Source organism: Carassius gibelio, chromosome B7, assembly GCF_023724105.1.
Source record: "Carassius gibelio isolate Cgi1373 ecotype wild population from Czech Republic chromosome B7, carGib1.2-hapl.c, whole genome shotgun sequence".
In the NCBI taxonomy this organism is placed as follows: domain Eukaryota; kingdom Metazoa; phylum Chordata; class Actinopteri; order Cypriniformes; family Cyprinidae; genus Carassius; species Carassius gibelio.
The window spans coordinates 8,388,105-8,404,066 of NC_068402.1; the positions used below are offsets into that span (position 1 = coordinate 8,388,105).

Sequence of the window (15,962 nt, forward strand, 5' to 3'; positions counted from 1 at the left end):
TTTAGAGAAAAATAAAATAAAAATAATAATAATATAGGCCTATATATATATATATATATATATATACACACACACACACACATGTGTGTATATATATATATATATATACACACACACACATGTGTGTGTGTGTGTGTGTGTGTGTGTGTACTTGTTTTTCTATTCTGGTGGGGACTGAATACACACAGACTCATGGGGACTCGTGTCACCGTGGGGACCTAAACTGAGGTCCCATGGGTAAATAAGCTACAAAATTACACAGAATGAAGTTTCTTGAAAATCTAAAAATGCAGAAAGTTTCCTGTGAGGGTTAGGGTTAGGTGTAGGGTTGGTGTAGGGTGATAGAAAATACGGTCTGTACAGTATAAAAACCATTAGGCCTATGGAGAGTCCCCACAAGGATAGCTGACCAGACGTGTGTGTGTGTATGTATGTGTGTGTGTGTGTGTGTGTATATATATATATATATATATATATATAAAACTTCAGAAGAAATGTTTTTAATCGGCATATGTTTCATATAAAAAATGGACAGAGTCACAAAGAGCCTGGCAAGAGTAAATAAGACACATTGTCTTTATTAAGACATGTTTTGCAAAGCAATTATTTCCCATTTTTGCACATTTAATATGCATTTAGATAAAGAAAACAAATTAGTCCAGTTAGTAAATGCAATTAACACATAGATACTGTAATAAAATCATCAGCCTCTTCAAACTTCAACAGTAAACATTTAACAGTAAACAGTCATTCTAAATTTTGTTCTTTAGCTTTGTTTTAGACCGATAATACACATGAATGTCAGAACATTAATAACTTAAATATTAAGCATTTCCCTGGTGGCCATGTTATTTACAGCATAATGTTCAAATATTCACTGAGCTATAGTTCAAAATCTAAAATATGAGCGATGATACAAATCTAAACTTCAGAGGGAAATTAGGAAATTAAACACTAAATGTACTGCGCAAAGGACAAAGAGCTAAAATTAATCTCATTATCAAAGACTATGTACTTTATATCAAGGACTATTCACATGTAAGATCATATCTTTTAAAAATAATAATAAAAAAGGTACCACAAAACTACTTTTCATCAAGGGAATATTCTTGATTCTGTTAGGTCTAGAATGCATTGAAGTAAAACTACCTTGATGTTACCCTCTACACAGTTGGGTTTTGCAGACTCATTAACCTTTACCCATAATAGCCTTCGCTAACCAGTTCTCACTGCGTAAGGGAACTAAAGGTAGTGCAGCATGAAACTCGCATCAGTAGATTATTAATAGACTGTGTGAATAGGGAACCGCTGTGCCCACCGCATCAGTATGGCAAAGAACACAAGAAACAGTCTATTAACTACTCTTTGCATGATTATGTGGCTCTTTGCAGTGTGCGAACACTTTCAGACGAGAATGGCAGAAAATTAAAGGCGACTGGGTGAAGTAGCTTCAACACAGTTCAAACTAAGTTACTCAACTACTGTTCAAAGGTTTTGATTTATTTAAAGAAATTAATACTTTCATTCAGCAAGGATGCATTAAATTGATCAAAAGTGACAGTAAAGACATTTAGATTTCAAAGTTATTTTAAACTTTCTATTCATCAAAGGATCCTGAAAATAAAATGTATTATGGTTTCAACAACAAAAAAAAATTAAGCTGCACGGTTTCAAACAGTGATTTGATAAGATCAAAAAACAGTTATGAATCCAACTTTTAAAATTCATTCTTTTTTTTCTAATAATACAATTTCACAGTATTACTGTTTTTACTGTATTTTGATAATAAATGCAGCCTTGGTGAGCATAAGAGACTTCTTTAAAAAAAAAACTACTAAAAAAAACGTACAAAACCCAAATGTTTGAACGGTAGTGCATTTATGAAAATCTAAACTGTGGATATTTTTCAGATTAGGTAGTCATTAATTATTCAGACCTGAATGCTAGCACAAAACTAAAGACTGACTTTAAACTCTTAACTGCACTTTATACAACAGACACGGTATCGGTATGCTATTCATATGTTACATATTTAGTTAACTGTATTCATTAACCTTCATATATTAGAAGTTTAAGGTGCTTTAATTAAATGTTTTTTATTTCTATTTTACCTGAAATATATTACTGTAAAAGGTGTCTTTAAAGATATTGAATGGGGGCCAAACAGGAAAATCTCCCTGTGAATTATCTTGCATGTTCAGGTCGGCTAAGATGGCTTTGAAGGGCCAGAGTTTTGAAAAGAGATTGTGTGGTTTAAGGAGCCAGTGGTCCAATTCAGTTTGGCCGAAGTTAGCAAAATGGCTTTGGAAAATTGGTGAGAAAAACATATTTTAAAAGAACTCTGGTATCTATCTGCTTGGTAGCTACTTCCTAGAGATTGTGTACGTGTGTGATGTCACTCAACTCATAATTTTCAACCCCTTCTTTCTACACAGAAGTTGCAGTGCAAAAATTCAACATACAACATTTCCCCCTTTAACAAATGTGCTAAAAGTGTAAAACGTTAACTTATCCAAAAAGTGGTTATGTGCAGATGTAATTTATGGGGGTTTAATCTAACTAAGAAAGTGGCATATATAATTAAACCTATGGAATAAGAAACACATTAAGCTAAAACCACATTACATGACATAACAGCGGGTATATTAACTGGCTAGCAAATTTTGCATGTTACTCAACAAAATAAAACATAGCATGTACAAACTTATCTCAGTTTGGAGAGAAAATGGGTGGTCTTCCTACCAACTACACGCAGGCGTACAGTGTCATCATCTAGAGCAGGGCTCCTCAAGGTCCACTTTCTTGCAGAGTTTAGCTCCAACCTTGATCATACTCACCTGCCTGTAATGTCTAGTAATCCTAAAGAACATGATCAGACTGTTCAGGTGTGTTTGATTAGGGCTTTTTGAGAAACCCCTTGCGTTGCCAAAGTAGCCAAACTTGCGGTCTTTGCACTTGATCACTTGACTACTTATATGACATAATATATTTCCTGTATTTTGTCCAAGTGTTCAAGTGAGGATGAAGACCACAAGTGCGTGTATAACTTTTCATTACCTTATAGGACACACTTTAATCGCAATCTCTGCAAGAAGTCTTGCGATTTATTTCCACAGCATGATGCATGATGGGATACACTAAGTCTCGAATACTGCACTGGAGCAGTATTCGAGATAGTGTGGATTTAGTGTGTGTTAAAAGCACTGCACTTTAGCGCTGTTAAGATCTGGACTTGCGCACTTAGTTCCTGTCGTGTACACATGCTCTAAAGTGGCCAAGACCGCAAGTGTGGGTGTTAGGACAAGGCACCTGATTCTAAAGCAGGGTTGCCCAGTCCTGTTCCTTGAGATCTTTCTTCATGGAAATTTCAGTTTCAACCCTGATCAAACACACCTAAAACCACCTAAATAAGAACTTCAGGAGGACATTGTGGAGCAAAGCGGAAACTGACAACATGGCAGACAAGACGGAGCAGGTTACTTTGGGTATAAAACAAAGTCTCAGCTTTAAAATTCTGTCTTTTTTAAAGGAATTTAAACAATACCATTGTGTGGCATTTTAATGTGTCGTGACAGATCGCTGTAACGCCTCAGTTAAAGCGGCATCTCTTCTATTCTTAATAGAAATAAACATGAATGAACATCAGAAGGCATTTTGTTTCAACCATGTAAAGATGTCAGTGCACTCAATTAAAAAAAAAAAAAACTAAATTCGCAGACGTTAATCGACTATCCTGACTGGTTTGTTTGTCAGACAAGAATGGCAGATTCGCCGTCATGATTGGTCAGATTGCCTGTCAAGGGTCAATTAAACACACAAGCTCGTTGAGATCTTCAGAATCACTTGATCAAGGTTTGAACCAAACTCTGCAAGGCAGTGGCCCTCAAGGGCCAGATTTGAGGAACCCTGCTGCAGACGCTATACAGCTACATTAGTAAAACCTTAAAGCCTAAAGTATACTTTGGCCATCCACGTTCTGCAAGACTGTCCACGTGACACAATTTTAGTCATCAGAAGTGTCCGTGGGCACCTGTGCACACCAATTTTTTTGTCCCTATACAACAGTGTGGGCATGTAAATGCTGAGACAGAATGAGCCCATAGGTGGCACTGCGCATGTGTTCAAATCATCCGCTGTTGAGTATACTTTATAGCTGTGTGGACAAGACGAAGTGGAACGTGGAAAGCAGTATACCCGTGCCTTAAGGCATCTTAGCCATGCAGGGTTTAAAAAGTCGCTCAGAGATTTGAAAATGGTTGGGTATAAGAATTGTATTTGATCATTTGCAAACTGTGAAACTGCATTTTCAGCATACTGTAGATAATCCCTACAGGTTCCTTCCACCAACACTTACCATTACAAGCTTAATCTATTTTTTTTATTAAGATCTTTAAGATTTGTGGCTTCCTTCAAGAACTGGTCAGCTTTCCTGAGCTTCTCCATTGCAGCAGAGAGCAAGAATTGTGGACTCGAGTCCCCCTTCATTTCAGTCTCACCACTCTGTGCAGTCACGATTGCGTTCAGTAGCTCTCCAGTCTCTTTGATCTCAGAAGACACTTTGCTTTGCAAGTCCATTACTTCACTTCCATCTGGTTTAATTGGTAACATCCTTCCATTGCTTTCCATCTTCTCTGCATTCTCCACAAGGAGGTCGCCTAGGGATGCGGAGCGAGCATTGGAGGAAAGCTTGAGAGGCATGGTGAGGTCCAGGGACGTGTTGGCACATTGGCTTGGGATTGGATGTGCACTGAGAACTGAGGTCTTTGAGGTGGTGGACGGGGTTTCTAGCGACGGCTCCTCCAAACTCTCAGCTTTGCTGTTGGATGGTTCTAGATCATCCTCGCTGGTTTCCAAATCTAGTCCCTGGGAGCTTCCTTTGAGCTTTGTGGAAGATGGCGTGACTTGGTCACCAGTCTCAGACTCGTCTCCTGAGTGCTGGCCACTGTCTAAAGACTTCTCCTCCATATCTTCACTTGACACATCACCAGCTGGCTCAGTTTTGGGTTCGGGAATCGTCAATTTAACGTCAACTGTTTTAGAAGATGAAGTGGTGATGACCATTGGGTCACTTTGTGTGGAAGTGTCCTCTTTCTTGGCAGGTGACTTAATTGTGTTCTTCTTGGGTGGAGCAGGGGGCCCGGGGCTCTTTTTTACAGATTCAGGGGTTGAAAGTGGAGTAAGATTAAGTTGGGGATGTTCTTGTGAGGTTGCCACTTCTCCAATGGTATCAGAGGTTTTCTTTGAGTTTTGCACTTCTTGCTCAGCACTCGGTTCTTTTGATGGTTTAATGGGTGAATCCCACATCACCACTTGTGGTTTCATGACCTTTGTGGAGAGAACAAAGGTCTCTACTTCTAACTTATCCAGGTCTTCTTTCTCATTTGATGCTCCGTCTGCCTTGGTACCTTCTCCGTCAACCACCTTATTTTTCTCGTTTTCCTCTATTGTGATTGTGGCTGGTGTTACTGGTTGGGTAGGCTTCATATTTTTGGAAGGAGGAGTAGGGGGCTGGATGCTCTTGGTGGAAGGGGTTGGTTCGGAAGAATCCTCCACTTTACTATCCAAGGTATTCTTCTCAACAGCAGTCCCTTCAACGGAGATGCAAGGCTTCAACTCTTTTGATGGAGGCATCGGTGGCATTGTCTTCTTTTGAGCTGCAGGTTCCTCATTTTTGGGCTCATCCTCTTTATGAGTTTCAATTGGTTTGTTGTCTTTTGATGGCGGCATGGGCGGCTTTATAACTTTCTTTTGGGATGTGGAATCCTCATCAGTGTCCTCCTCTGGGATGTTGTTCATCACCTCAGATGGTTTAGAAGTTTCGGTTTGTTTATCCTTTGCCGGGTTCATGCCTTGTGTTCCATTCAGCACGATAACTTCTCCATCAAGGTCCAATCTTAATATTCCGTCACTTGAAACATTTGCAACCTGCAACAATAGGCCGTATATTACATTTAGAGAATATTTCTGGCTCGTTGTTTTCAGTGATTTAATGTTAGTATCAATTTGATCAAAAGTGAAAGCAAAGACTTTTACATTGGTAAAAAGGATTTTATTTCTAATAAATGCTGTTTGTTTGGACTTTTATTCATCAAATATTTATATACAAATGATCACCTTTTCAACAAATTAAACATCACAACTCTTTTCAACATTGATAATAAATGTTATGTGATTTGACATTGAAAACTGGAGTAATGATGCTGAAAATTCAGGTATGCATTACAGAAAAAAATGTAAAGGTATTAAATCAGAAAAGAGATTATTTATATTATGATAATATTTCACAATGTTACTGTTTTACTACATTTTTGATCAAATAAATGATCATGATAGACCTGTTACAAAAACTTACTCTCAATACTGCATATTTAATATTTTCTTTATTACCTTTTCTATCATCGAACACTCATTTAAAACACTAATGATTTCATGCTACTCTTAAATGAAAAATTTGTCAAATAAAAAAATTTATATCCATTTCCATACTTTACATTATAAAGTTGGGATGGCTAAATTCACTTATTTATATTTCAGTTTGTTATTTTATTTTTTTGACACAATAAGAATAGAATTTTAACATCAGCTTTAGTCAGAGATTGTCTGTTTCTTTAACAGGAATGATAAAGTACTTTTTGTACGTGTGAAATTATTATATCATACCTCCTTCATGTGTATCCTTGTTGGCGGCCTTCTTCCACGGTTCCCCTTCGGTCGGTTCCGAGTGACATGATCTAAAGAGCAGCTTTCATCAACTTTTACCTGATAATTCAAGCATAAAAAATAAGAATATTTAACTATATCTATGTTCATTCATGCAACACCATATTTATTCAGGAAGATCACAGAGAAAGGAATAATAAATGCTATGTTCATCATCATAATTTTAAATTCATTTATGGCTATTGTAAATATTTTTATTTTCAGTCATGGTGCTATTTGTGCACGTGTGTCTTAAAAAAATAAAAATCACAGTAAATTTTTACAGGTGAACAATAAACAGTACCTCATCAAAAATTTTGTTCTTTGCCTTGTCGATTCCTTCACTGAGTGCCTTGATCCAGGCTTCTTTCTCTTCAGGAGTTTGTGCCTGAAGTTTGACATCTTGGACCTAAAATGAACATAAATTTATATGAAGTCATAGAAACTAGTATACCATGAATAAACATGAATAAAACACTGAAAAAAATGACAGATTCAGATGCACATGCTAATCCTAGTTTGCTTTTCTGTACGAAATAAAATTAGGAATTAACCCGAGCTGGATCAAGCATCTAGTATTATGTTGGATCACAAACATTACCCTTTAGACCACATTTTAACAATAACATTCAGTGCAGTATAAAGAGTTCATTAAAGATCCAGTTTCAGTTTTGAAACTTCATTAAAATGAAACCGGAAAATACAAAGTGTATGTCTGTATGATGTCCCATTGTTCAGTTAGGTTTATATAAAGTGTGTCTAGCATCCTGTATATTGCTAGACTCCGCATGAGTCTCCGAAGTGCACTTCCCCCTAAAAAAGAAAAAGAAAAAAGGAAAGATATGTTCTTAGAGTAGGGTGCGTCTAAAATATTTGTGAAACAGGAGAGTTTGGAATCTCTTTAATCTTTAAACTCTTTTCAAGAACTAGAATATGTGGGGTTTAGCTATAAAATAAAACACTAGGCAGTGTTGTCTGACTCATACAGCTGGCTGGTCACAGTATTCAGGAGAGGAAAAAGTGACATGCTGGTCTGGCTGATCTTCACACACACATATACACACATTTTCTCCTCTAGAGAAGTCTCTTGACATCTGCTGAGCTCTTTGCAGTTCGCCAACGCTTTGCTCTCGTCATCTGTTAGTAATAATGCATATTTCGCCTGTTAGGTATCTTCCGCATTTCTCAAGTCCTCTCCCCACCTCCAAGACTCTAGATTCAGTGTTATAATGTACAGTAAACAATAAATATATACAGACTATTCAAAGGAACTATACTTCCCAAGTAAAGAATAAATTAGGTTGTAATAGATATTAGCTCATGGAGCAGTATGACACAATATGTGTGTGTGTGCATGTGTGTGTGTGTGTGTGACCAAAAGTTATGACATATCATGTGCAATATAGCACACACACACACACACACACACACTCCTCAGGATGTAGTCATCATTTACCATCAACTGTAATGCGTCAGGAAACAAGGGTTTGACGGGTAAAACAATCCAACAGTTTACAAGCTTAAAGTGAAGCTAATCTCAAAAATATTTAACCCCAGAACAAGACACTGAATGCTTGTACATTTTCTAAAAGTGCAATGCCCTTAAAACTGTATCTGGGTCAATGACATGAGGCACTTTATAACGTGTCTATTAATTTCAAACATACATTAAAAATGCAGTTCATACAGACAATGACTTCAATACACCTCTTCTATTATTAATATGCTTTCAATTTTTTGAACTAAAATGCATTTCTGTGGAGCTTAACATCAAAGATTATATGTTGGTGAAACCATCTGGAACTGCCATTAAAAGATGGAAATAAAAACAATCATTATTTATTTAAAAATACAAGTTATAAATCATTCTTATTATACTCCTGCCTGTGTGTCAAGGTCAGTAATCCATAAAAAATATCATTATGACATTGTGGTGATGAGAGTGCTTGTGGTTGTCAGATCTCAGATGGATAACAACTAGAAAATGCACAACATTTTAATTCAAGATTCAAAAATGCTTGATATTTGACAACAGATACCTATATATTAAAATAGAAAAATAAAAGCTGATACAAATATATTAATAGTAATATAATAGTATATAATATAAACACTTAAATAAAATAATATTTTTTCTTATTTTACTTGTAATTTTTAGAGTCATCAATTCAAAACATTCTTTAAAAAAAAATCAACAACCAGTATTAAAACAAAGATAATTTTTTTTTTTTTTTTATGTTTTCCTTTTATCGTCTCAAACATCCTTATTCATCAGTGACTATAGTTTGACACTGTACATATGGTCTACAGAGGAAAATCCACTTTTCACTAGAAAGTGTAAAAAATGGTTTGTGGCTGTTTTGATATACCACAAGCATTTGCGTAGTTATACAGAAAATCTTGCCTCTGCATTTTTGAATATATAAACACTAGGACAGGAAATGATACCTAGCTAAAGGTTGTTTTGCGTTTCACATTATGACTGTGTCAACATCTTTTTAACCTTGATTAAAGGCAAAAAAGTCAGCAGCATTTTTAAACCTGGGTTGTTAAACCTAGACTGAAGTACAATGCCAAAGGTTTATATCATGAATTACCAACCCATGATAAAGTTTGAACAATGTGAAAAATAACCCTGGGTGAAGACATTTACAAGATGTTTATCATGTTTATCTCAAATTTTATACAAGTGTTGCAATATTTGACACCAGGCATAAAGGCAAAACACCACTCATGCAACAGGCGACCTTTCGCACGCACACACACACACACGTTCTGCCATAATTTAAAGCAACATTGAAAGCAGTGAAGTGTCACAGAGCATGAGGCAGGAGTAACTGGCTCATCATTGGTCATGTGTCTGTTCAGATATGTGTCTGATTCATTAGACTCAGTACAATGAGCTAGTGTGCCTCTAGTGCATGCCATATTGAACTACTGACATCACGACTACAAGCCAGCCATCGACGACTGTGCATTGCATTGTCATCCTAATGTGAGCCACTCTTTATATCACACACAAAGGGAATGGTAGACTGATATATTTGACGGGGTACAACACTGAAATGTTAATTATTACCTTGTTACCACACTTGGGGCTTCGTATTAGTACCAGTCTGTGTTTCTTCTTGAAAGGACTCTTTAACTCGTGGCAAGTGTGGTAGTTGTCCAAGTCCAGTTTCTCCAGGCATGTTGTCAATTCCTGCACGACAGGGGAAAATTTTCTTATTTGTAAAATAATAAACCAGAGGTTGTTAAGTGGAGTTTAGTTATGTTTTATTTAAAGAGAAGGTTTACCCAGATATGAAAATCATGTCATCATTTACACTCTCTCATATTGTTTCACACCTGTATGGCTTTCTTTCTTCCATGGAAACCAAAATAATAAAGTTAGCAGAACGTTCATACTACATAAGCACTGAAATATTCACGGACTTCTGCACTACATTGCAAATTGTTGAGATTATGTTATACAGATGAAGAAGAGTCATTTAGATTTAAAAAGACCGAATTTTCATTTATTGCTATTATCTTCATCTCAGATGCAAAGTTATTATCGTTAAATAAAATTTAACTGACACTGTTAAAAGCGCTGTTGTTAACTGAAATAAATCTGGAATAAAATGTAGCATAAACATTGGATGGAAAACAAACTTATTGAAAATTAGGAATTTTGACTGTGCACCTAAATGAAATCATTTTAAGCAGTGACAATGAAAAAAATAAATAAATTAAAAATAAAAAAAAACTAATAAAATTTTACAAAAGCACATAAAATGCATAAAAATTTAATTAAAATTATTTAAAAAATAAAATATAAAAACTAATTCTAAATATATTCAGCCTGTCTCGTTGGCTGAAGCTTTTTACACGAACCTCACCCACCCATGTGTGATTTGGCTAGTCATCACTGCAAAAGACATCCAAAAGTCATTAGCCCCAGTGGTGCAGATGGTAAAATGTTTGATATGTTCATTTAGACGCGATTGACCTGGGTTCGAATCCACCCTTTTCTAATTTCAAATCACATCAGAAAAGCATTTATTTTCAATGAAAATGAAGAATATAATCAAAGAGTTGAAAATAAAGTAACAGGTAGCGTTAGGATTGGTTTAGGGAGGGCTTTATTGTCCCAATAAGGTGGCATCCATTTATTAATTTGAATTAAGATTTACACTCAATAAGTTAATATTGCATACGGTTTTACAATGTACTACAATACTTAGTTGCAGATAATTGCCACTATTTGCAATAAGTAAAATATGCAAAATATTTGCAAAAAATGCTATTTGCACTTAAGTGTTAATAGCATCTATTGCAAAAAAAATTATATTTTCACTAAGCCTCTGCCTTAATTTAAATACGTTCTGCTTTGAAAGTGACGTGACATTCAGCCAAGTATGGTGACCCATACTCAGAATTCGGGCTCTGCATTTAACCCATCCAAAGTGCACACACACAGAGCAGTGAACACACACACACACAGTCTGTGAACACACACCCGGAGCAGTGGGCAGCCATTTATCATGCGGCGCCCGGGGAGCAGTTGGGTGTTCGATGCCTGGCTCAAGGACACCTAAGTCATGTTATTGAAGGTGGAGAGAGATCTGTTCATGCACTACCCCCACCTACTATTCCTGCCGACCCAAGACTCGAACTCACAACCTTTTGATTGTGAGTCCAACTCTCTAACCATTAGGCCACGACTTCCCAAAATAGAATGGGGGGGAAAAAAAAAAAAAAAAAAAAAAAAATGTGTATATATATATTTTATATATATATATATATATATATATATATATATATATATATATATATATATATATATATATATATATATATATATATATATATATATATATATATATATATATATATATATATATATATATATATATATATATATATATATATATATATATATAATAAAAAAAATAAATAATAAAAATAACATTCATCCCAAAACAAAACTAGTTTTCAAGAAAATGTGTGCGGAGTACAAACAAGTTTTTTTTAAATTCACACTCACACTGTTGCTGTAATTTTCCATAATGTTTTTTTTGTTGTTGTTGAAACACGGAGGCTACACACAACGGTTAAGCAAGTGTTTAACAACAACAGCCAAATAGCTATTGATAAAAGGACCACTTTACAATCCAAATCACTCCCATACATGGATATACAATCATGCCCCAACCAACATTTTTTCTTGTGCAATAACATATTTTCTCAGAAATCAATGTAATTCTGAAAGTACAGTGTGTCGGATTCATGTTGACTTCATATCTACGGTTAATCATGATTGAGCAGACTTACCTCATTCTCATAGACCGCAATCACTGTTCGTTCCAGCTGAATGTATCGGTCCTTGTAGCTGCTCAAGAACTTCCCTGAAGACTTCTTCAACCAGCCAGCTTTCTCAGCACTCGTCACCTCTTTGGGCTTGGCTGGCTCCTCTTTCACACCCTGTTTTGGAAAGGAAGGAGGAAATCAGCATTTCTTAGTGAACCAAAATTTCAGTTTAACTTGGCATGCATTGAGCTCTGAGTCCAGGGAGAGCATTCCTTCAAGGGGAGGATGAATGTAGCGGCTAGATAATCTTTTTTTGGCCGGCATATGGGTTTCATGCGACCTTTAACACCTTTTTAAATTTAATAGGAAGGACAGATGACGCCTTATTTCCACATCTGCTCCATTTCATTTCTTACAGCCTTCTCATGACTTTTGGGGATCTTATCTGTATTTATTATTCAGCATGTAATTACTGGCATTTGCTAAGGAAAAAATTACTATAATAATTTTTGTTCATAATTTAAGGCGTAACACACACACACACACACACACACACACATACTCACATATATATATATACACATGTGTGTGTGTGTGTGTGTGTGTGTGTGTGTGTGTGTGTGTGTGTGTGTGTGTGTGTGTGTAATTTTTTTTTTTTTTAAGCTTTGAGATTATTATTAAATTAAAAAAGAAAATGCAGCTGTGTTTAGAAATCCCAGGATTTTTCAATAGGAGTATGTGTGAGGAAATCCCTCAGGATGTCTCTTTAGAGGGTCATCGAGCTGTTTTTCTACTTTCACTGCACTGGGCCTATGGAAAGAGCAGCGTGCACTAAAGAAGGTGCAGCTGTCAGACAGAGGAAAACCTGCAGAATAATAGGAGCAGCACTGTGCCATGACTTTCTCACACTGCCCTGTCCGGGAAACCACCAGGTCACCCGTACCCTCGCAGCGTCTGTGCTGAGGGAGGGGGACGGAGCCTGAGGCCGCTCTTTGTTTTTCTCCTTCTGTTTGTGTGTAAATTGGAGCAGAATGCACGGCACATCACAACACAACGCAACACACTCGCTGGAGAGAGACTTTGGGTGGGACGGAAAAATCTATAATGTGAAAGAACACCTGTGGAGCCAATTTGGACCTACAAACGAGAGAGTGAGACAGAGCATAAAGATAAAACAGGAAATAGACCAAAACATACGCTAAGCTCGGGCTGATCTAACAGGAACTTGCAGTATTAGATGAGATAATTTAAGAAGCGAGACGTTTCATTGGTGTCTGCTGAGGCATGCAACAGTGTTTCTGTTGCTCATACTAGGGTTTGGGGTTTGCTCAGGTCGTTTACACCTACATCACGAATGAGATATGATTGGCTTTTGGTGGTTGACAAAATGAGCCAAAAAATGCATTAATGGATGAACTATCTTGGGAGCAGAATATCTTTGGGTTTGCGGCCCTTTTTCTGACTTGGACTTAAAATCATCCACATTGTAACAGGCCTAGAAACATTGCAGAAATGCACTGAAAAGCACTCATACCCTAGCAACATCATTGCGATGATCAGAAAACCTTCCTGTTTTTTGTAAACCTGTTTTTTCTTTTGTTACTTGTATACAAAATTCTAATTAAAAAAAAAAAGATAATAAATAATTTTCACAAAAACTGGATCAGACAATCTAGGAAAGCATACAAAAATGTTCAAAAGAAGTGAATAATAATAATAATAATAATAATATAAATTTAAATTAAATTAAATGTATGCAATTTATCCAAAGCGACTTACAGTGCATTCAGGCTATCAACTTTTAGGTATCATGTGTTCCCGGGGAATCGAACCCCCAACCTTGCGCTTGATAAGGCAATGCTCTACCAATTGCGCTACAGGCATAAAAACAATATGTAATATATTATATTAAAGTAACAATAATATTTTTGTTATTATTATCATTATTAGTAGTAGTAGTAGCAACATTAGTATTTATTATAAATAATAATATTATTATTAATAATATTTTTTATTACGCTCCATTAAAGTTTCCAAGGCAGTTGACATAAGACATAAATAATAATAATGTTAATTGTATATATTATTGTTTTTAAAGGCAGTTTACATGAGACAAATACATAAAAACAATATATAACATATAATATATAATATTAAATATTAATTATTATTATCATTTGTGGTAACAGAAGTAATTATTACTAATAATAATATATATTACTATAAATAATAATAAAATATAAGCTCCTTCAAACTTTGCAAGGCAGTTTACATAATAATAATAATACAATTATTATTATTGTTAATTGTATATATCATTGTTTCTAAATGCACTCAACACAAGACAAAGATTGTAATATACAAAACAATCTATAATACATAATGTAATATTAATATTAAAACACTAGACTTAAACCGTATAATACAAATAAGTATTATTAGTAGTAGCATTATTATTATATACCGTTTACATTAGACAAAAATTATATAATTATTCATACTAAAAATATATATAATATATTTATTTAATACTATAAAAGTAAAAATAGTAAAGGAAAAAATAATAATGAAATGTTCAACAATAAGTTACTTTTTAAAAATGGGTTCTAATGCTGAATATGGTAGAAGATCCGTGCAAAAACTCCACATAACTCTGCATGATTGTTTGGTTGTTTGTTGAGTGAGGTATCATGTGTCTCATATACATACAAAAGGCCATGCCTGCGCACAGCTCTATCTGGGTCAGATATCAGAGCCCTGACCTGGCCAATGTCGACTCACCACACATCTAAATATGAATCATCTCTGCATTTCTTCCCAAGACCTCACTGCAGCCCAGACCAGAGCGACTCGTTTTTTCAAAGACTCACACTGCTGTTCACTCAAAACGAATGGAATCCTGTCTCTTAAAACAAATGTTGCAGTATATTTTGTAGTATATTTGCTAAATCTCAATCAGGGAAGTGTAAAGCATGAATACCAAGCAGAGAAGTATAAAAGAGGAAATAGTAACCAACATTAGAGAATTTACAGGAACTACGTTTTCTTGCTACACTAGTCCTCCATACCGCCAGAGTTAACAAAGAAGGATAGAGAAAGGACAATTGTCAATGTGAAACCAGGTCACTCCCAACAAAGAAAGAATCAATTGGAATGCGCAAGTGCATTTGCATGGTGGGAGGATAGTGTGGCGTAAACTCACGGCCAGAACGTAAAAGCTGGTGGTTTGAGCGCTTCAAGGAAACATCCATGAGCTTTGACCACTGCAACCCTGAGCAAGACAGCAAGCAACGAGTGGCTCTCAGCTTCAGACAGCATGCGGACAGAAAGACCACCCACAGTCCATCCACTGAATGTCCCATGCATGCAAACATTTCTAAAGCAGCAAATAAACTATCCATAAAAAATGTGTTTTCTGGCTGAAAAATAAATATCACATACACTACCAATTAAAAAGTAAAACTTTTAATGTTTGTTTGAAAAATAATGTTTTAATGTCTCTTATGCTCGCCAAGGCTGCATTTATTTGATCAGAGTACAGTAATATTTAGAAATATTACTGCAATTTCAAATAATTGCTTTCGATTTGACTATATTGTAAAATTTAATTTTCAGCATCGTTACTCCAGTGTCACATGATCCTCAGAAATATTTCCAATATGCTGATTTGCTGCTCGAGAAATATTTCTGATTATTATTAATGTTGAAAACAATTATACTGCTTAATATAGTTTTTGTGGAAACTGAGATACTTCTTTCCTTAATGTTTTTTTTTTTTTGTATCATTATGAAATCTTATTAAATGCAATATACAACACTTTTTTTAGCATTTCTTGCTATATCAAAACATATGAATGGCAGTGTATTATTTTTGGACGGACCGAGTTACAAATGCTACAAATATGTCTGCTCATTCATTTTTATGCTGTTATGCAATTATTTGAGTTTATGTAATTATTTGAGTGCAATTA

At 35.4% G+C, this 15,962-nt stretch overlaps 1 protein-coding gene across 1 annotated transcript in view; it reads right to left on the reverse strand.

The window, feature by feature from the left end:
- Positions 1-553: 553 nt before the first annotated feature.
- LOC127961619 (pleckstrin homology domain-containing family O member 2) overlaps positions 554-15,962 on the reverse strand; it is an 18,361-nt gene continuing 2,952 nt past the window's right edge. The window contains exons 2-6 of the mRNA XM_052560828.1: positions 12,016-12,165; positions 9,779-9,901; positions 7,004-7,108; positions 6,661-6,759; positions 554-5,925 (exon numbers count right to left, since the gene is read on the reverse strand). Of these exons, the coding sequence (XP_052416788.1) occupies positions 4,357-5,925; positions 6,661-6,759; positions 7,004-7,108; positions 9,779-9,901; positions 12,016-12,165 (2,046 nt within the window). The 3' untranslated portion in view covers positions 554-4,356. The remainder of the gene's footprint in view (positions 5,926-6,660; positions 6,760-7,003; positions 7,109-9,778; positions 9,902-12,015; positions 12,166-15,962) is intronic.